The 22,021-nt window shown below is 36.8% G+C and overlaps 4 protein-coding genes and 1 long non-coding RNA gene across 6 annotated transcripts in view; 4 read left to right on the top strand and 1 right to left on the bottom strand.

Moving 5' to 3' along the window:
* The window catches only part of rnpep (arginyl aminopeptidase (aminopeptidase B)), a 7,928-nt gene extending 6,623 nt beyond the window's left edge, over positions 1-1,305 (top strand). Inside the window, exons 8-11 of the mRNA XM_016482389.1 lie at positions 152-260; positions 379-603; positions 698-840; positions 962-1,305. Of these exons, the coding sequence (XP_016337875.1) occupies positions 152-260; positions 379-603; positions 698-840; positions 962-1,108 (624 nt within the window). The 3' untranslated portion in view covers positions 1,109-1,305. The remainder of the gene's footprint in view (positions 1-151; positions 261-378; positions 604-697; positions 841-961) is intronic.
* LOC107685707 (uncharacterized) overlaps positions 1-8,058 on the bottom strand; it is a 17,623-nt gene extending 9,565 nt beyond the window's left edge. The window contains exon 1 of the long non-coding RNA XR_001633980.1: positions 8,048-8,058. This is a non-coding gene — a long non-coding RNA (uncharacterized LOC107685707). The remainder of the gene's footprint in view (positions 1-8,047) is intronic.
* On the top strand, positions 1,591-6,216 carry LOC107685706 (NADH-cytochrome b5 reductase 3-like). 2 transcript variants are annotated; one of them, XM_016482394.1, is made up of 9 exons: positions 1,591-1,763; positions 2,213-2,359; positions 2,459-2,531; positions 3,788-3,894; positions 3,974-4,103; positions 4,196-4,279; positions 4,359-4,444; positions 4,637-4,736; positions 5,902-6,216. In XM_016482394.1, exons 1-9 carry the CDS (start codon positions 1,749-1,751, stop codon positions 6,072-6,074), a joined length of 915 nt encoding a protein of 304 aa, XP_016337880.1. In that variant the 5' UTR covers positions 1,591-1,748; the 3' UTR covers positions 6,075-6,216. The 2 variants fall into 2 exon arrangements, with proteins under 2 accessions (XP_016337880.1, XP_016337881.1); XM_016482395.1 differs by lacking the exon at positions 1,591-1,763 and adding an exon at positions 1,793-2,091.
* LOC107685705 (adiponectin receptor protein 1-like) lies at positions 7,027-16,081 on the top strand. The gene is made up of 9 exons (XM_016482392.1): positions 7,027-7,306; positions 11,381-11,442; positions 11,544-11,741; positions 11,842-11,955; positions 12,030-12,201; positions 12,687-12,873; positions 12,973-13,160; positions 14,387-14,580; positions 14,714-16,081. Exons 3-9 carry the CDS (start codon positions 11,598-11,600, stop codon positions 14,840-14,842), a joined length of 1,128 nt encoding a protein of 375 aa, XP_016337878.1. The 5' UTR covers positions 7,027-7,306; positions 11,381-11,442; positions 11,544-11,597; the 3' UTR covers positions 14,843-16,081.
* A 90-nt stretch (positions 16,082-16,171) lies between these two features.
* Positions 16,172-17,562, top strand: rabif (RAB interacting factor). The gene is made up of 3 exons (XM_016482442.1): positions 16,172-16,386; positions 16,523-16,691; positions 16,904-17,562. Exons 2-3 carry the CDS (start codon positions 16,542-16,544, stop codon positions 17,150-17,152), a joined length of 399 nt encoding a protein of 132 aa, XP_016337928.1. The 5' UTR covers positions 16,172-16,386; positions 16,523-16,541; the 3' UTR covers positions 17,153-17,562.
* Positions 17,563-22,021: the final 4,459 nt, after the last annotated feature.

Here is a 22,021-nt window from a genome sequence, read left to right as displayed (position 1 = left end):
TATATATATATATATATATATATATCATGTCCCGTAAATTTAAAAAGAAAAAAAGGGTCGCTCTTCAAAAAGTTTGAAAACCTTTGGTATGTACAAATAAAAATATGTAAATAAGTATGATAAAAGAGCAATTCAATTGTGTCTCTTCAAGGCTTATGTGGACAAGTTCAAGTTCAGAAGTGTGTTGGCAGAGGATGCATTGGACTTCTACCTGGAGTATTTCCCAGACCTGAAAGAGAAGAATGTCCACAAAATTGAGGGTGCAGAAAAAGAGCATTAGTAGCATTTCTTTGTCATAAAATCACAAAAGATAAATTCATACTGTTTGGTCAGACTGCCTTTTGCATCAGCTTTTGTTTCTTCTCGGTTGTTTATTAGGTCTGGATTTTGACAGCTGGCTCAATGTGTCAGGTTGGCCTGCATATGTGCCTGACCTCTCTGCTGGTCAGGAGCTAATGAAACCAGCAGAACTGTTAGCGGAAATGTGGGTTGATCATAACCTAGACTTGGAATCTATCTGCAAAACTGATATAAAACTGTGGAAGACCTACCAAACTGTCTACTTCTTGGAAAAGATCCTTGAGAAGTCACCACTTCCAGATGGTGCAAATACTTCCTTGTGTTGATGGTTTGTTTTTATATAGTAAAAGTTGTATTTAAGTAGATTGTAAAATAAATAATATCCCCATATTAACAGGCCACATAAAGAAGCTGGAGGAGTGCTACTCGCATATTATTGAGTCCAAAAATGCCGAGCTGAAACTGCGATGGGCCCAGGTTGTTGCAAAGAATCAGCATAAACCAGGATTCCAACATATTCGCAATTTCCTCACAAGCCAGGTTAGAATCTGTACAACTATTTATTCATCATTTAGCTGTTTAGACTAATAATTTGATTGTTGGTATGCTTAGAGACTGGTTGACTTGTTTTAAAAGACTGATTTTCATGTTTTGCATTCAGGGGAAACAGAAGTACACATTACCAGTTTATCGGGCCCTTTGGAATGGATCAGAAGAGACAAAGTCTTTGGCATTGGAGGTTTTCTCAGCCACCTCGAATCAGCTTCACTTCAATGTTCGCAATTATGTGAAAAAGATAATAGCTTGAACATAAATGAATTAGGGAAATATAAGGGAACCAATGTATGCAATTATCTACTTTTAAAAGCACCCTGGTATCTTAAAATGATGGCGCTTTCAGCATTGATATAACAATCTGTATTAATTATTCAGGAAATTGCTTCTACTTTTTTAGAATTTGTGGATTAGACTTGGCTTTCCTTTACTAAATAACATTTCTTCTGGGCATTTAATTACTTTCACGTTTTTACTTTTAAAATTGTATTGCATTTTTACAAATCTATTTCTAAACAAAAAGAAATCAGAGGACATTTATTATTTGCACTTTAATTTAAAACATCTAATTTTAAATAAAGTGTTGTAATCTTTGGACAAAGAAATTAAGGAAATTTTATTCCACTTTTTAAATATATATACATACATTTATCAGGACTTTTATTTTTATCTGGTTGTATGGGTTTCCGCCGACAACAGACATTAGATATGTTGTAATGTGGATGGCATTAGGCCGAACGAAATGCGTTCGAATCGTTTTATTATGCGCAACGAGTGCGCAGCGTTGTTTGCCTCCAACACAGCTGCCTGCATGTTCATGGGTGTGCCGACTAATGTTTAAAGGCTGAAGCTTCGTTCTGACTGAATCTCCTTGTAGAAGTAGATCTGCTGGCATGAGTTACGCAGTGGTAAATCATAAAGCTTTAGAGAATACACTAAAGTTTAACTGCAGCAATGAACTATTATTGAGAGGAAATGTTGCTTTGGCATGCCACCAAGTTTGTTTAACATTGCTGGTTGTCGGTTTATCAGCACAGCATATTGACTAGTCATGGCACTAACTATGCTATTCAGTCATTTGTATTTCAAATACATTTTTGTTTTGTAGAAAACGAAATCAGCAGACAGTTCTTCTTGAAATGGGATACCAAAGCAGAAACGTCAATTCTACGTTTATTTTAGGAAATACAGATGATTCATTCAGGCATTTGAAACTGCGGAGAATCTTTGTTAATGGTTGAGTCACTTTTCTGTTGTATGTTGCATATCAGTGAATGCATGTTTGGCGTTTTTTTTGTTTTTGTTTTCTGTTATATGTTTTTAAACCGTGTTAATGTGCACTAATCTGTATTTTTAGTCCACTACAGTTGCAGTGTCGGTTGGAGTGGTGCTGGTCTCAACAGCAGGTCTGCTGGGTTATTATTACTTCAACAGGAAAAGGAAACCACAGATTACCCTGATTAATCCCTCTGAAAAATACAAATTGAGACTAGTAGACAAAGAGGTATTTGCCCTGTCTATTTATTTCCATGTGCTAGAATTTATATTCGTGGTACTGACAAGATGCTTTTGACAAAATAAGACTTTTTTTCTTTTCCTACAGATCATAAGCCACGATACCCGCAGGTTTCGGTTCGCCCTGCCCAGTCCAGAGCATGTTTTGGGATTACCAGTAGGTAAGTAGTCTGAGGACTGGGTGGTGGGTTGGTTGTTTCTCTGCTGCTAGTACAAAGGTTGCAGGGTTTGGTCTGAAGCATGCTGACATCCCACACCTGTCCTGTTGTGTAAACTGCTTTGGAAAAGAACTGTGTGCTAAATGATAAATGAGTGTAGGATTTGAAAAGCAGCTTGTTTAAACATGCACAATTAGCTTACATATAAGGCATTAGTGGACGGCTCTAAATTCAGATGTAGACGGGGTTCAAAACATCGTGTGAGCCAATTACTAAGAAACACAAACCACATCAGATCTGTAGTGAAAATGCTGATCTGTCCTGATGTCAATCAACCTTTGCACTAAAACAAGGGTTTAGTTTGTGGTTTTATGCTTTTTCTAATATTTCCTGATATCAACGTCATGACACAGATTGTGCACATTCAACTTAATATGTTCACTAGTACAGTTATAAGACAAAAATAATTATAATAAATATGTCTAGGGTATATACAAATCAGTATCTATACTATTTAGTTTGAGGTCAGAAAGTTGTTTTTTACTTTTATTCAGCAAGGATGCATTCAATTAACCAAGTGACTAACAGAAATCAGAATGTTACAAAATAAATGCAGTTCTTTCCACAAAAACATTAAGCAGTTCAACTGTTTTCAGCTCTGATAATAATAAGAAATGTTTCTTGAGCAGCAGCAAATTATCATATTAGAATGATTTCTGAAGGGTCACGTGACACTGAAGACTGGAGTTATGATGCTGAAAATTTGGCTTTGCCATCACATGAATAAGTTACATTTAAAACTAAAATAAAAAACAAATATTGTAATAATATTTCACAATATTGCTGTTTTTACTGTATTTTTGATCAAACAAATACAGGCTTGGTCAGCATAATAACTTTAATTTACAGTATCTCACAGAAGCGAGTACACCCCTCACATTATATATATATATATATATATATATACACACACACACACACAACATGTATAAATTATTATTGTAATTATGATTATTTTACCTTTTTGCGCTTTAACATGCACTACCATACTGACATAGCAAGTGGTGTATGTAGTCACAAAATCAGACCCAACTGAGATGCAAGTTACCAGATGTAAACAATAGTGTGTCTCCACTTGTGACGGCATCATGTGATACGGATGTTCATACCTGGTGTAAACAAGAACGTGATGGACAGACTGGGGTGTGTATCAACTATTAACAGTAAAGTACTCGTTCTCCCTGTCTTTCTCTCTCAAGGCAAGCATGTTTATCTCTCTGCCAGGATTGATGAGAATTTGGCTGTGCGTCCCTATACACCAGTGTCCAGCGACGATGACAAAGGATTCGTTGACCTCGTTGTTAAGGTTCTGATTGTCTATATTTCTTAAAAAAGCTCCTGGGGTTTTAAACGGTAGTATAGAGCTGACATATTTCATTCTGCAGATTTATTTTAAGAATGTGCACCCAAAGTTCCCAGAAGGGGGAAAGATGTCCCAGTACTTGGAGAGTTTGAGGATTGGAGATGTGATTGACTTCAGAGGACCAGGAGGTTTGCTGGAGTACAAGGGGCAAGGTCTGACTCAGCACATTTACTATCAATATTTGAACTTAGATGGATGTATTTACACAGTGGTCACACCTTAGACCTACATCTCCACCCAACAGGTCAGTTTGCTATACAGGCCGATAAGAAGACCCCTGCTGAGACTAAGACTGTAAGAACATTGGGTCTTATAGCTGGAGGAACTGGTAGAGTGTCTTACTCTTCATTTCTAGCCATAATAAAGCTGTATGATCACTAAAGTCATTTGTTCTGCTCCCTTTGTAGGCATTACGCCAATGTTGCAGCTGATTCGTGACATCATCAAAAACCCAAGTGATACAACGACATGCAGCCTGCTGTTTGCCAACCAGGTTGGTGTTCCATTAGAAAAGAGATTGTTTTAAATTTATTACTGACCAATTTTTGTGGGTGTGTGTGAACTATCTCTTTCAGAGCATGATGAAATGGTTTGTTCATAAACAACATGTTAAATAAAAGTGATGTTCAGACAGATTAAACTGCAAGTCTAAAATGAATCTGTTTACGTTTTGTCTGCCTTCCAGACTGAGAAGGACATTCTGCTGAAGGATGATCTGGAGGAGATTCAGGCAAGGCATCCGGATCGCTTCAAACTCTGGTTCACAGTGGACCAAGCTCCTGCAGGTATATGGCTTCCTACCGATCCTACAAATTATAAAGCTTGGTATACATTTCTTTTTAAAAGTTTGGGGTCAGTGAGATTTTTTTTGTGTTTCTGAAAGTCTCTTATACTCACCAAGGCTGCATTTATTTGATCAAAAATAATATTAAGTAATATTGTGAAACATTATTACAATTTAAAATTACTGCTTTCTATTGTAATATATTTTAAACTGTCATTTATTTCTGTGAAGGCAAAGCTGAATTTTTTCAGAAGCATTACTCCAGTCTTCAGTGTCACATGATCCTTCAGAAATCACTCTAATATGATGACTTGCATTCAGGGTTCCCACGCATCCTGGAAAACCTGGAAAATTGATGACTCATTGTCCAGTCCCGGAAAATTATTGTTTTAAAAAATTGAATTTTGTTTTCCTTTAGCCAATAATGAACAGTTTACCACTGGCCTGAAACAATTAATGTTAGTAGTAGAAAACGTTGAACGGCCATAAATTGGAACCGGCCTGTTTTTGCTCCAAACGCGCGATCGGAAATCAGTTATTTTTTTCTTTTTATTTCAGGCGATCTCTGTTCTGGACTTGCACACAAACTGTTTTGCAAGCATTTTCCAAAATGTAATTTGTGTGGAAATATTACAAAGTCTGTAAACGGGACGTTAACAGAGGCCAGAGACGCTGAAGACGGACACAAAGAGGGGAAAATGCTGTAGCTGGCAGAGCAGCTCATTTGTTTAATAAATAGAAAGAATTTTAAAAAACAGCTTTTATTTTAAATAGAAGTTTTTTGATCAGTTTAATGAAACCTTTCTAAATAAAATAATTAAAAAAGTAAAAATAAACTTTAAAAAAATCTTAGCCCCAAATTTTTGAACAGTAGTGTATGCTGGTCATTGACATATATTTTTATTTTTACAATTTATAAATGCGTTTAATATTGTAATTTATACATAAAATGACTTGACCTCCTATGATGAATGTTTTTAATTTCTGAATTAAAATTCCTTTTGATATTTCATTTGTCATTGTGATACAACTTTTTCAAAAAAGGGAAACCAACATAAAAACAGTACATTTCTAAGAATTGGGACGTGTTTTAGACTAGATTTTTATTGATCATATATATTTTTGTTGTTGTTTTTTGACATTTACCTGCATTTACATGTCTGCAGACTGGGAGTACAGTCAGGGCTTCATCAATGCTGAGATGATTCAGGAGCACCTGCCTCCACCCAGTGATGACTCTATGATCCTCATGTGTGGTCCACCTCCCATGATCCAGTTTGCATGTAATCCCAACCTGGACAAACTGGGCTACAGGCAGAGCCAACGTTTCGTCTATTAGACCATTCGCAATGCTCAGGGCCCAGACACAAATTACTCCAAAGATACTAAATTGCACTCAATTGTGTTTAAGCTAATATTGCATTACAAATCTCATCATATATATATATATAGGGAATATACTTTTTATGGAGAGTATATAATAAATATTAAATGTTTAAGTGCTAGTCTGTCCGGAGGTAATTGGTTTTTCATAGTAAAAGCCTATTATTCTAATACGATACAGAGACGGTCTGCTGTGTCCTCGGGCTTTATATTGACTATTGTGGCTTGATGTGCTATACAATAAGATGCTGATACTACAAAAAAGCCCCAATTTAATGCACTAAAAAGGCACTAGAGTTTTAAGACACCTGCTTGCTGAATTTAATGCTGAATATTATAATTCACGTGCCTGTGTGACATGACTGGCATTCTTGTTTGATGTATGTATACATTATGATATGCATTTGCTGTCACTGGAGTATTTTTGTATGCATGCTGCACTCCATATGTTTTATCTTTTATGTTAACCATATATGAATTTAAAAAGCAATGCAATTGTTTTCTATGAAATGCACTAAAGCAACAAAAAAGTGCTTATTAAAGTGTTTTCACTGGCATTTTATTGTGTTTAATTGCTCCCCCCAGCATTGCATGGCCAAATCGGAGGATTTTATGTATGTTGTGGTTGTATGATGCTCACATTTGAATTGACTGCGATTATAAAGACTGCCTAGGATGAGGATTGGGTATTATAGGAGATTGTCAGCAGAGGCCAGCTGGTTTAACACAGAAATACTCCATTTTGAAAGGCCGATAGTAGGATTTTTTTTATCATCCTAAAGCCTGCCAGCACGTGCTGGATAAATGTGACCATCACACAAACAGGCTGTGGTTTGGATAAGCCCTTCAGTGTTTTCTGTGCAGTCCTCAGATGGGTGTTCAACCGCCACTGTCTGGTCTTTTACAATAAAATAAATCACCTGCTGGAGATTACTGCTCTAAATTTGGAAACATTTACAAGAACCATCAAATAAATGGGCTAGCGCCCCTAAAGAGCGATGTGGGGACTTTGCCAAATCTAGCGCCGGCTTTCGCCAGCAGGCGGCGCTGTTTCAAAGACAACAGCGAGCCAGTTTGAACTCGCCGTCTGACATACGGCAGCTTTCAACTCTTGTTTCTCCATCCTGCTGGTATTTGGTGGCCATCCGGAAGAGGTCTAATTTCTTTAACAGCGCATCTGGACATCAGGTAACCGTCTATACGAGAAAATGCATCGTTATTTCAATGCAACGGCAAAATTATGATTCCCATGTTATGTACGCATCCAGACACTGTAGTTTAGCGGTGCGCAGCGGTCTCAATGCTAACCTGCTTTATTACAACAGCTTTGTGTTTTTAAAAGGCTTAATTTCGTACTAATTAATTAATCGTTGTTAGAAACATAGTTTGCGTATCATATAGTTGTTGTTATATCGTTGTTGCTATGTCATGTATCTTGTAAGTGTTGATCATGACGTGTACCGGTGTTTTGGCTGCTCGTTCCCTAAAATTTAAAGCCCGTTGTTAGCCAGCAGCTAATTTCCGTTAGTTATGGTTATGAGTGCTGCTGTATGATGCCGCTTAATACAGAGATCGATGTCAGTTATATCGGTTTTATTTCGAAATCTAATGAGCTGCCTAACGTTACCTAGACCGTGTATTTGGAACCATATGTGAGTTCGAACGTTTGATTCGAATTAGTGGTGAGGATTTTGATACAAAAAGGAACGATTCGCTCGGTGGCTCTTCTCCGCAGGTGACACGGTGACGCCAGCTCGTGGCGACGGATGAGCGAGTCGATCTCTCGTCTACTCAGCCGATTCGAGAAACACTTTGTCGCGCACAAGTCTATATATAAGTCCGTATATAAAAAGTGCCTACAGTAAGTTTGTCTACAGTTGTTGTCAACTGCTAGACATTATATTTTGTCAGGCTACAGACAGAGACAACAATTATAGAATAAATTAGTTTCAAGAACATCATCTGTCATTCATTGATTTTCACACATTCACGATTCTACTTAATGAACAAAATATCTGATTCATTCTTCGTTTAGTTTTAATAGAGTGCAACAATTGCCCCTTTCACACATAAAGTCTTTACTGGTAAATTACCGTTAAATTACCGTTAAGGGATCATGTGTGAACAGGACCTTTTCAAAAATACCGATATTGTGCTCGGTGTGAACGCAGCACAAGTTTACTAGTATGAGCAGCACGCAGGAGTTCAGAACGCGCTGACTTAAAGGGATAGTTCACCCAAAAATGAAAATTACCCCATGATTTACTCACCTTCAAGCCATCCTAGATGTATTTGACTTTCTTCTTTCAGACGAATACACTTAACCACTGATTTCTAGTTGTGTCCTCTTTTGGAAGACCAAACAAAGTAGTTTCACTTTCACAAGGAAACACACGGCGGGCTAGAGTGAGCGGCGGCGGGTAGGCTTGAGTGAGTGGCGGCCTTGCGGCAACCACATGTGACGACCCCGGGCTGGACTCCGCTTCGTCCTCGGTGAAAGCCGATCCGGCGATCCACAGTGCGAAGTTAATGTATTTCCTCAGCGACCAGCACGGATCAGCTCTAGGCAAGACGAAGCGGATGTCGTCCTCTTTTGGAAGGCCAAACAAAGTAGTTTTGCTTTCACAACAAAACACATGGCAACAATACTACAGCGAGAATCAAAGTTACGCCTTCTTTCTTTGCGTGAACATTTGGGCGGTGTTATGCAAATCTTCCCACATCGTGACGTAGACATGTGGGGACGTGTTAGAACGAGCCGTTTTAGGTAGGCGTGGTTGACTCTTAACGTTTATAAAGAATATCTCTTTGGATTTGAGACTTTAGTCTTTGCAACTTTACAGATCTTCTTTATGCAGCAAGAGCTTGTAACACTCCAAAGAGAAAGGAAAAATTGAAATCGCATCATATGACCCCTTTAATACAACTCGGATTGTATTCGTCTGAAAGAAGAAAGTCATATACATATAGGATGGCTTGAGGGTAAGTAAATCATGGGGTAATTTTCATTTTTGGGTGAATTAACCCTTTAAGACGTCTACGCTGGGCCAATCACCATCTGCATTTTGACGCAGATGGTGCATTTACTCAAATTGTAGGGCATTTGAAAATGAAAGATTTCAATTAAAAGAGGAATTAAAATCTGCTGGCATAAATTCTCTTACCTTGCAGAGTATATTAAATAGTTCTTATAAAACACATAAAGCTCTTATAAATTTATTGGAAAAAACTAAATTATATGATAAAATATAGATTGTTTTTTTTTTCCCCTTGGTATCAGTGCCTCACACTCCATCTTAGTAGGCGGCGGAATATGCACCATATGCATATGCACCAAGCTGGTTTGCCAACCGCCATAAAAAATAAAAAGAAGACGACGACGCATTTACTCCGCGCTGTTTATGGAAGTCAAAGAAATGTCTAAAGTTGTCTAATAAGATGTCTCTGGGCCAAAAGTGCTGCATGAATGTTAACGTTTGACACAAAAATGAAAACATCAACAAAAACACTGACTGCTTATACCCCTCCATGTTTACAAACACAACACCGGGAGGCGCAGCCTTTTAGAGGTCATTTCCAGTTAATGATGTAACAGAATTTACCGGTATTTTGAAATTGATTTGTGAATGGTGCTTTACTGGTAAAAAGACGGAACATCGTTGCCTGTGTGAACTGCGCATTTTTGTATTTACTGGTATAGTTGTTCCGGTAATTTTACGGCAATTTACTGGTATTACTGTGTGAAAGGGCCAAGTGTCTGCCCACTTTTTCAGCACCTTGGTTCCCGAAGTATTTTTCCCATAGGGGTTGTACAAAAGTCTTTGTATAAGAGTGAACTAACCAGCTATAAGCTGAATCATTACAAACTTTAATTTGAAGCAAAAAGTATTTGAAAATCAGGTAAAAAGACAAAGGTACAAGGCATTGTACTTAGAGGCTTTAAATGAAATTTCTGTCATCATAAGAATTTCTTTCTTCTGTTGAACACAAAAGAAGATATTTTAAAGAATGTTGGTAACATAATATTTGCCCGTAGCCATTGACTTCTATTTGGAGTGACAAAAGGGTGAGTAAATGATGACAGAATTTTTATTTTTGGGTGAACTATGTCTTTAATGAAGGGGGGGGAACTAAAATCCCATGAAGCATCGCAAATGACACTGAATTAAAAATGATGGCTAAATATAGAACTATTGATTTAAAGATGTTGATTATGTATATAGAAAAAATATTTTACATTTATTGCAAAATATGCTTATTCAAATATATAAGTAGTTTGAGAGCAAAAAGAGAGCATAATCGCTTGGTGTGATTCTCTGTTGGCTTGACATTTCTTTGCAGTTCCTCTGTTAAACATGATTATTAAAAAAATTAGTTGAAACAATGTGAGCTGATGACAAACATCACCAAAAGTGTATTACATGGATGAACAACCTTGTAGCTCACAGTAGGCCTGCCTTTAAAGGTTTATAAGTTATTGTTGAGTTATTTGAAACATAGCCAGAATGAGCTACTTCATATCATTGTGAACTGAGATAATGTACGACAGTGTTTTTAGTGTCACGTAAAAAAAACAAAAAAACTTATATTACGAGATTAAAGTCGTAATATTTTGAGAAAAAAGTCAAAATTACTAGAATAAAGTTGAAATATTTGACATTGAAAAGTTAATTGATTCACATGCCGCTTAAACTGAGCGATCTGTCACACCACATTAAACAGCGTGAAAAACACATTATTGTAAGACATATGGTTTGTATTTCACTATAAAACTGACAGAATTTAAAAGCTGAGACTTTGTTTTATATTAAAAGTACCAAAAGCACAAAGCTTATTGCTGTTATACGGTGGCTGACGCACTACAAACAATGAATGCATTCAATGACCTGAAATATTATTTCCAAGCATACTGTCCCCATGAGTATGACACTTGGTATGATTTCTGCTAATAATCCCACATATATTCAAATGAGTTGCCACTGGAATTTCGGGCCATTTGCATGCACAATATAAGGCTATACTCTCAAAATATTATAACGTTAATCTCATAATTGCTACAATTTAATTCTCGTAATTTTGACTTTATTCTCAAAATATTTTGACTTTATTCTCATATTGCTACGACTTTATTCTCGTAATTTTGACTTTTTTTCTCAAATTATTTCAACTTTAATCTCGTAATCATAGTTTTTTGTTTTTTTTTACATGGCACTAAAACTCCGTCATAATAATGAAACCTAGTTGTATTTTTTTTCCCCCAAGATTGAATGCAATTTTATAGAAAACATCCTGAAATCTGCCTGTGTTCAAAGCTTCTGCCAGAGGTAAGCCGTCTCTGTTGTTGTTACGGGTCACTGATGTTGTCATGACTTGACTTTGGCAATGAAGTTTTGTTTTGATTGAATATATTACGTTTGGCTCACAGTGAACTGAAGTGGAGGCTTCAGAGGTCTGAGACGAGTCACAGGGCAGTCTACTGATGTCAGGCCAAATCAGGTCTGCCAGTCATGCAGACTGCCAGGTCACAGAGGAATGCCATGCCCCTGCCGAGGTGGAGCTGATGGAGCTGGGTCCCCTGCTGGAGGAGAACGGCCCCATAGGAGCCAGAGGAGTCCAGTCAGAGGCAAGCCTAGTAATTATTAATCTGAATGCATTATGAAGTCTGTGACATATTCTGTGCCAGCAGTGTTGCAGGCTCATTTTGATTGTGATTGTGACCACAGGGAGCAAGCGGTCTCGCTGATGATGAAGAGGAGGATGAAGAAATCGGAGAGGTTCTGACGCTACCTCTGCAGGCTCACCATGCAATGGAGAAGATGGAGGAGTTTGTGCATAAGGTGTGTGGGCATTAAGCACAGCTATTTTAAAGCTTGAAAAGATATGAAATGAATGCTGAATCTCTGTTCTGCAGGTCTGGGAGGGCCGCTGGAGGGTCATTCCCTTTCACATCCTGCCGGAGTGGCTAAAAGACAATGACTACCTCCTGCACGGTCATCGGCCTCCCATGCCCTCGTTCCGTGCCTGCTTCGGGAGCATTTTCAGGATCCACACAGAGACCGGGAATATCTGGACTCATTTGTTGGGTAAGATTAGGGTTACGCTGTTGAGCTGTCACAGAGAATAGTGGCTATTGTGCACCTCATGCATATATTTAGTGCATTAAGTATGCAGCAGATCAATTACAAGAACAAACACTGCTCTAATTTTGAGAGCATGCAAGATCAGGATAAACCTTTTGCTTATACTGAAATGTAATATTTTATATTAACAAATTAAAAAGAATTTTGTCAGTAAGATTACAACGTTAAAATAATTATAAAAATGAATATAATTGTATAATAGGGTCAGTCACAAAGCATCCATGATAAAGATACTTATGCCAAAGCAGTGTTGATATTGTTACTTAAAACTAAAACTATTAAAAATAATTTTTTGGGGGTAATTAAAAGAAAGACGAAATATAATATAAATATTAAATGAAAAACTTAAACAAACAAAAATTTGAAATATTGCCTTATAATAAAATTAGCATCACATTGACCCATTATTGTTTTTGTTTTTTCCACAGGGTTAATCTTATTCTTGTGCCTGGGCACACTTACCATGCTAAGGCCCAATATGTACTTCATGGCCCCGCTGCAGGAGAAGGTGGTGTTCGGGATGTTCTTCTTGGGTGCAGTTCTGTGCCTCAGCTTCTCCTGGCTTTTTCACACTGTCTACTGCCATTCTGAGAAAGTCTCTCGTACTTTCTCCAAGTAAGTTTACTGTCTTGTTATTAAATGATCTATTTCATGGTAGAAATGACTTTAAGTGACTTTAATCTCTCTGTTTCTCATGTTCTCTCTCTCTCTCAGACTAGACTACTCTGGCATTGCTTTGCTGATCATGGGCTCTTTTGTACCCTGGCTTTACTACTCCTTCTACTGCTCTCCTCAGCCGCGTCTCATCTACCTCACAATCGTCTGTGTGTTGGGCATAGCAGCAATCGTTGTTGCCCAGTGGGACCGTTTCTCCACTCCCCGTCACAGGCCCACCAGAGCAGGTGGGCAGTGACCTATTTGCCATAACGGGTCAATTTTGGTTAATTTAGGCCAATCTTTAACGCTGAAAGACTGAACCTGAAGTGATGCATTGTAAATCAATGAATGCTATGAAATCTCATCCATTTATTTATTTGTTCAGTCATGAAACCAGTCAAAAGACTTGTGAGTTGATCAATTGGTTTGGTTTCTGTTGCGTTGCACTGGGCAGCCCCGCCCACAGCAAAATCTCATTGGTCTAAAAATACTGCTCCTCATTACTTTACATTAATTTGCTGTAGTTATGAAATGATCTAAGATCTAAAAAAATCTAAGGCTGGACTTCGGGAATTGATTAGTTCATTTGAGCACTGCCATTTGCTAATTGCTGCAGTCTCATTTGAGTGACAGGTTGTGCCAGTTCATATGCCATCAGAGATGTTGTTGTTGTTAGGGGAGGGGAAGTTAATGTTTTTGATTGAAGATTACAAGGGTGCATAAATAAAAAATAAAAAAAATAATTTATAATAAGAATGGCAATATTCCATCAAAGAACTATCAATTTTGATTTCATGGTGACTTTTAAATATCAAATATCATCTGATTGGCTGTGATTGTGTCACGTTGCACAGCACTTTTGCATTCAACTTGTCTTGCACCTAGATCAGCAGAGTAAATACATGGTTAATTCACCTGCATCAAGACAGTGTTACAATGGTAGACTAAAAATAAAACCATTAAAAAATCATTGTTTAAAATAAAATAAATGTTTACTGAAATTAAATATACAGGTGCATCTCAATAAATTAGAATGTCGTGGAAACTACTTCAGTCTGTGTGCATTGAATTTATTTAATACACGAGTTTCACAATTTGAGTTGAATTACTGAAAAAAATGAACTTTTCCACGACATTCTAATTTATTGAGATGCACCTGTAAAAGGAAAATCTAAAAATATAATATAAATAAAAAATATTTTATTTCAGCTAGTTGCCAAAGCAATATTTATCTTGTTTATTTAATAAAAACTATATAGACATTTAATAAAATATATAAAAATGAAGAAAAACAAACAGCAAAATGACTAAAAACTTTTTAAAAATACAAAAATAAAAGCTATATATTTCAAAATATGAAAAAAATATTATAGTGCCTACTAAAATAACAATATAATAGTGATACTAAAATAACACTGCATCAAGACAACAGTGCATTAATTCATAGCATATTGTTTTTGAAATTTTTTAGGAGTTTTCATGGGTCTTGGACTGAGTGGGATTGTCCCCACCATGCATTTCATCATCGAGGAGGGTTTCGTCAAGGCCACTACTGTAGGACAGATGGGCTGGTTCTATTTAATGGGCGCCATGTACATCACAGGTGCTGGGCTGTATGCTGCACGAATCCCAGAGCGCTATTTCCCGGGCAAGTGTGATATTTGGGTAAGTTAATGTGTTTTTGATTTTTTTTTGTAGAAGTGACTAGGACTTCAGTTGAGAAATAGTTTTCATAATCATGTTCTGAAGTATAGTGATATGCACATGTTTTACTCACCAAATTTTGCTCTCTTCTTAGTTTCACTCACACCAGATATTCCATGTGCTGGTGGTGGCAGCAGCCTTCATTCATTTCTATGGCGTGTCAAACCTGCAGGAGTTCCGCTACGGCCTTGAAGGAGGCTGCACTGATGACACTCTCCTCTAAGAGCTCTTACAAACACATCCCTTTTCAACTAGGATTTTTAGTGCCCATATTTGTACTCATTCCTTGATTTGTTTTTATTTACCTTTGAGTTTTTTCCTGATTGTTTCAACTTTTATTCTTTTTTCCTTGTTACAAAGAGTCCATGAGGTCTTTTTTTTTTCCCCTGTTACAAAGAGTCCATGAGTCCATTTTCATTTGATGAAAGTGTTTGTGTGGTTAAAGGGCATCGTAGGCTGAACAAGTATCTGGTAGCTGGAACGTGATGACCCTTGTTATCATCACACTTTAATTTGAGCACAGTCTCTTGGGGTTTGAACTTGTTTCTTTTGTAGTGAAAAGCACTTTCATTGAGCTGTAGAGTTGCCCCCCCCAGAAAATAATGCGTCTAAGTTTTGCTTATTGTAAACGAACAATTCACCCAAAGTAGTGTCCAAACTTTGATGAACAGAGCAATGTTTTTACATCTTTTTTTATTCATACTGACCAGAAAATGCATAAAGGGCAAATAAGGGTTTGAGGGTTTTCAGCAAAATCTACCTGCTTTGAACACTCACAATGTTAAACCTTTACTTCTAGGTCAAATGAAAATGTAAACAGGTCAACTATTGCACCTTGCAGCACAGATATTGAATATCATTGTTATTAAGCCTCTGCATGGATATATCTGTGCAGTCTGTAAAGTATAAACTTTCCTGTAAAGTATAAGAATATTCCTGTGCCTTAGGCCACTGGAAATAGGATTAAAATAGATGGGCCAAAACTACAGTGTAGTAAATTTGATTAGTATCAAACATAGCGAGTTAATTTAATTTGCAAGCAATCCAATCACATTATTAAAAAGGTTCCATAAATAACAAAGAAAAAAAGTTTAACCTTTATTGATGAACTTTCTCAAATTGCTGTTTGTAAAAAAAAAAATAAAAATAAAAAAATAAGTAGTGTTTGATCCTTTTTACAAAATAAGCTAACTGTGTGGCTTTACCACAAATACTAGACAAATACTATACATATATTCATGTGTTACGTGTAGAGGTGGTAAATCATTTACATTTTATTGAAATGTGAAATGTTTAAATAAATATTTATGGATCATACATTGAGTTGCTCTTATTTGGTGGATTTATATGGTGGAGATTAATTGTTCAGGTAACAATGGAGATTTTGACATGTTTACAATTAAATTCCTGGAAGTCCGTTTTTATTATACATTTGCACAAAACACTCTCACACAAACACTCACAGGACATTATTTGCAATATATATCTAAATAAATTATTTAAAAATGCAAATAAATCTTGAAAATGGAGTCTGTTGTGTTATTCTGAGCGGAACGTAAAATTCGTGGCTTGTTTTCAACCGGTCTGCTTTAGCGGTTGCGCAAATATTAGCAGTAGCCGACACTAGTCCGTTAGTATTTTCTAACTAGTGTCTATTATTGTGTTTATACCTAAGTTACCATATCTGTGCTCAACATTTCGAAGACTATATTTGGGTGATACATCTGTCTTAAACAGGATCGGTTTTCCTCATGGTCTGACTCAGAGGCGAGTATTCTTCCTTACTAGTCACTCATTTAGCCAGTTAGCTATTTATATTAATATCATATTAGATGTATTGATAGACCTACCTTAATCACGTAATATATGTTAAATTCTAATTGATCGTATGTTTTGATTTCAGTTTGAACAACTAACATAACATGGATGACAGCAAACAGACCTCCTCTCCTGAGGGATCGGTAGACCCCTCTCTCGTGTCAGAAGATGGTAAAAATGTGAAAGCAGTGTTGTGCCAGAGATGTGGCTCCAAAGTGCTCTGCCCAGGCATGGCACTGTTTGCAGAAAAGGAGGTAAAACATTTTAAATATAGTTATGGTTAATATGTTACATCACATGATAATTAAATATAATTTACACTTAAGTAATTTGCAAAATTATAGTCTGTGTGCACAACTGACTTGTAATTTTAAACAATTTATGTTATATATGATGATGATGATGATGATATCTCAAAACTGCTGTGTCCTCTATTTTCTGTGCAACACCCCTTTCCATTTACCAGCTGTTTCTGCCTTCAATGAGAAAGAAAACCTCCATTGGTCAGTCGGATGGGACGTTGGATGGGGACACATTAACAGCTCACTGGCTGGTTGATGACATGTACACATTTGAGAATGTGGGCTTCACAAAAGATGTAGGCAAAGTGAAGTACCTTATTTGTGCGGATTGTGAGATTGGACCCATTGGTTGGCATTGCCTGGATGACAAGAAGAGCTTCTATGTGGCATTGGACAGGGTGAACCACGAATAGAGCACTTACTGAATTCACTGTTTGGAAAATTCTATGGTATTCGACTACATAACTCATATGGGGTTCATATTTGAACTACTATAGGTCCTGTTTTTGTTCTTTTGGCAGAGTTCAGATAAATGTAGTTGGTTTTTGTATAGTGTTTTTTTTTATTGTGACATTTTCATTCTCACCAAACTGTATGCTTACATGTACCACTGCACCTGTCTATCATAGTCTGCCATAAAGAAATGGAGATGATCCTTTTAAACATTCCTTAAGACAAGGCCTTTCCATCTTTCTTATCTCTCTATGAGTAACACATGAAGTCACTTTTGTGAATGAAAAGATTTAGGACAGTCCTTGTCAAATAACAATAGTTCATCTTTGACCATTTCAGCAGACACTTGCAATATTAACTGAAAAAAGTAAATGAAATAAAACTCTAAACTGTTATGAGTTTTGTTTTTGAGTTTTGTCCTTTATAAAAAATTATATATATATACAGTGGGTACGGAAAGTATTCAGACCCCCTTAAATTTTTCACTCTTTGTTATATTGCAGCCATTTGCTAAAATCATTTAAGTTAATTTTTTTTCCTCATTAATGTACACACAGCACCCCATATTGACAGAAAAACACAGAATTGTTGACATTTTTGCAGATTTATTAAAAAAGAAAAACTGAAATATCACATGGTCCTAAGTATTTAGACCCTTTGCTGTGACACTCATATATTTAACTCAGGTGCTGTCCATTTCTTCTGATCATCCTTGAGATGGTTCTACACCTTCATTTGAGTCCAGCTGTGTTTGATTATACTGATTGGACTTGATTAAGAAAGCCACACACCTGTCTATATAAGACCTTACAGCTCACAGTGCATGTCAGAGCAAATGAGAATCATGAGGTCAAAGGAACTGCCTGAAGAGCTCAGAGACAAAATTCTGGCAAGGCACAGATCTGGCCAAGGTTACAAAAAAAAATCTGCTGCACTTAAGGTTCCTAAGAGCACAAGGTGCCTCCATAATCCTTAAATGGAAGACGTTGGGACGACCAGAACCCAAGGGGGTCTGAATACTTTCCGTACCCACTGTATATACACACACACACACACACAGTGGGTATAGAAAATAATCGCACTTTGTTGCTTTACAGCCTGAAATTAAGACGGACACAGTTTTTGTTTTATCCAGCTGTATTTACTCAGTGCAACTTGTAACATCCAAGTGAAAGATATAACACCAACATGTCAGAAAAAAAATGAAAAACAAACAGAATCACTGAGTTGGAAAAAGGATCACCCCCCTCCTAAAAATGACTTGTAAACTCAATCAGGTGTAACTAATCACCTAAATGGCACACAAAGCCATTTGAATTTCAACTGTGATCAGCTGTGGTCATTTTAATCAGCTCAGCATGAAAAGAGCTTTCCTGGAGCATTTTAGTCCTTGGTAGTGCAGCTGACGCAAACAATTAACTATGGGTGGTAAGACACTGTCAAAAGATCTCCAGAATAAAGTTGTGGACAGGCACAGGTCAGGAGATGGATACAAAAATATGTAAAAGGCTTTATCAATGCTTAGAAGCACAGTGAAGCCTGTTATTAAGAAGTGGAAGGTATTTGGAACAACACAGACCCTCCCTGGATCAGGATGTGGCTCCAAACTGGATGAAAGAGCCAGGAGGAAACTGGTCAGAGAGGCGACCAAGAGACTTAAACCCCATTGAAAATCTGTGGAATGACTTGAAGACTGCAGTCCACAAACGGTCCCCATCAAATTGAACTACACTTGAGCAGTTCTGCAAAGTAGAGTGGGCAGGGCAAGTATTGTTAAGTCTAGATGTGCAAAGTTAATAGAGACATATCCCAACAGACTAAAGGCTGTAATTAAAGCAAAAGGTGGTTCAACAAGATATTTACACAAGGGGGTGATCCTTTTTCCAATTCAGTGATTCTGTTTTTTTTGGGGGGTTCAAGCACGTAGTGCTGAAACCCTGTTGTAAGGATTTTTTTTTTAATTCTTCTCCGGTAAAACCGATCGTGCAGCCTAAACTGTAAGGCTTAGAGAGAGCTGAAACTTGGTCAGATCGTAGTAGTATTGCTCGCTAATCCGATCCAAAGACTTGCCCCAATCGGACTTAAGGGGGCGCTACACTGCAAAAAAAACAAAAATCAGACATTTTTGGCCCTAGCTTGTACACCGTTTGTTGTAGACTCAAATTTTACATCGTTGCAATCCTTGGGTCAACATGAACAAAAGTGAAGCCAGACAGATTTGCTCTGACGCACGGTTTTTCTGCAAAATTGAGTTCTGTCCGAAACCTACTTTTGCGAACTAGTCCTAGGTTTTTCGCCCGATCGGAACCAAACCACTACAGAAATATTCTCTGGACACTGAATATCAATAATTATCAAATAAGCTGAAATTTCGATTATCTTGCACAAAAAAACTTCTATGCTAATTTTAGCCAATAGCTAATTGTAGTATAACTCTTGAATGGAATGAGATATCCTCACCAAACTTTGTACACATGTATGAGCTCAATCTTTGGTCAAATAAAAAAAGTTGCGCAGCTCTGCCACTTGGTGGCGCTATAATATGGAAAAAATATAAAAACGACTATAAGCAACTGTTAGTCCGATCGACTTGAAAATTGGTATGCAGTAGGACATTGGCGTATCTAAAAAAACATGGCTGCCATCGACCAATGAAATTTGAACACCTATTAGACAAGGTTAACGGAGGTCGATCGGAACGAAACTCGGTGGGCATGTTTGACTCATGGCCCTAAAGGTCTGTACGAATTTTGAAAGAAATCGGCCACTAGTTGGCGCTATTGAGTTTTATGGCTCTGTAATCACGTGGTGTTTCACACATCCACACAATTTGCATATCATTTGATAGATCTCCTCATAATGAGCAGCTTTGCCTCAAGAACCATTGCTGTCAATCAAATCGTTCAATAAATATTCTAAATTATGTTAAAAAACTACTTTTGTTAACTAGTCCTAGGTTTTATGCTCAATCTCGATCAAACCACTGCAGCACAATTCTTTGGACTCTCTAGATCAGGGGTGCCCAAACTCGGTCCTGTAGGGCCGGTGGCCTGCAGAGCTTAGCTCCAAATTGACTCAACACCTGCTGGTAAGTTTCTAGTATGCCTATAAGAGCTTGATTAGCTGGTTCAGGTGTGTTTAATTGGGGTTGGAGCTAAACTCTGCAGGACACCGGCCCTACAGGACCGAGTTTGGGCACCCCTGCTCTAGAGCAATAATTATCAAAAAAATGTTGAATTTTGTCGTTTGATTAGCTAAAACAGGGTCATTTAGAAAAGGTGTGTGGTCACATCTACCCAAAAGTCTATAAAACCTAAGGAAAACTGAAAACTTTACGAAACTTGGTGAAAATATGTGACGGATGACTCTTAACAAGCATGCAAAGTTTCATAGAGATCGGACCATAGGTGGTGTTATAACGATTAAAAAAGCCTCAAAAACCCAATATTTCTATAGTAAGTGACCTCAAATTGCAATAAAATGTTAATATATTCACTTATACACTATCTTCATATCATTTTATAGATCTCCTCATTCTGAACAACTTTGCCTCTAGGATCACTGCAGTCAATCAAACTGTTCTTTAAGTATTTGAGATTATTTAAAAAAAATAATAATAATAAAAAACTACTTTTGTGAACTAGTCCTAGGTTTTTAACTCAAAATCAATAAAATAGGTGCAGTACTATTCTCTAGGTCAATAATTATCAAAAAATGTTGAACATTTGCATTTGGACAACTATAAACCAGTCATTTTATAATACATTATTTAAATAGTGTACCCAAAGGCCTATAAATCCTAAAAGAAAGCCCACAACTTATAACACGACTTATAACACTATAATAGTTATAAAGGTTAAAAACAGTGTTGTATGAGAATTTGCAATTATAACCACTAGATGGCAGCGGAAGACCACTAATGGGCTCATTAAACGCATTAAATCAGTACTGTTCAAAGGTTTTCTTATGGATTCATGCTTAGACATTATAAAATCACTGTTATCATATTTAAAATCACATTGAGTGAATGTTTACCATTTTGTTCATACAGACATCAGTTTTTACAATTATGCCAGATTATGATTACACTGAAACCTGAAAATGATATATAAACTCTTAAAAAGGGAAGACTTGCAATAAGTATTGTCACCTATCATTTATTTCAAATATCTATATCTGCAACAAAATGAGTGTGCATGTATGTCTGTGTGCAAGTATGCTTATTGAGTATTAATATACTAGTTTAATCATGTCTGTGAGCCTATTCTCCATTTTGGATGTGTTTTACTGTCAACCATACATCCAGGTTGGCCTAGACCCTAAAAGCATACCACCTTAAAGGTTTTAAAGAGCTTGAACCCCGGTAATCGCTGCTTGCAGCTATATTTTCTTTTTTCTTTTTTTTTTCTGACATGGTGTTATATCTTTCTCTTGGATGTTTTAAGTTGCACTGAGTAAATACAGCTGGATAAAACAAAACTGTGTCCGTCTTCATTTCAGGCTGCAGAGCACAACAAAATGTGATTATTTTAAAGGGGGTGATTATTTTCTATACCCACTGTATATGTGTGAGTGTGTTATTTTTCATACAACATATTTAAACTAATGCTGTTGTCATATATCGTATTTGAACAAAAGTAATATATGTATATATTTTCATGTTTTAGACCAATATAATTTATCTGATCACCCTGAATGGATGTGCTGCTGTGAGCAAGAATATAATGCTTTCAAATTATTTGGAGAAAAGACCCCAAGACACACATGGTTTAAGTCAAATGAGCAAAGATGGTTTATTCATTTCAGTAAGAATTCTTGATATCGTCGGT

The sequence above is a fragment of the Sinocyclocheilus anshuiensis genome, unplaced genomic scaffold, assembly GCF_001515605.1.
Source record: "Sinocyclocheilus anshuiensis isolate Anshui unplaced genomic scaffold, SAMN03320099.WGS_v1.1 scaffold257, whole genome shotgun sequence".
NCBI classification, from domain to species: Eukaryota; Metazoa; Chordata; class Actinopteri; order Cypriniformes; family Cyprinidae; genus Sinocyclocheilus; species Sinocyclocheilus anshuiensis.
Note: the sequence above shows the minus strand (reverse complement) of the source record. Positions and strands in the feature narration are given on the sequence as shown.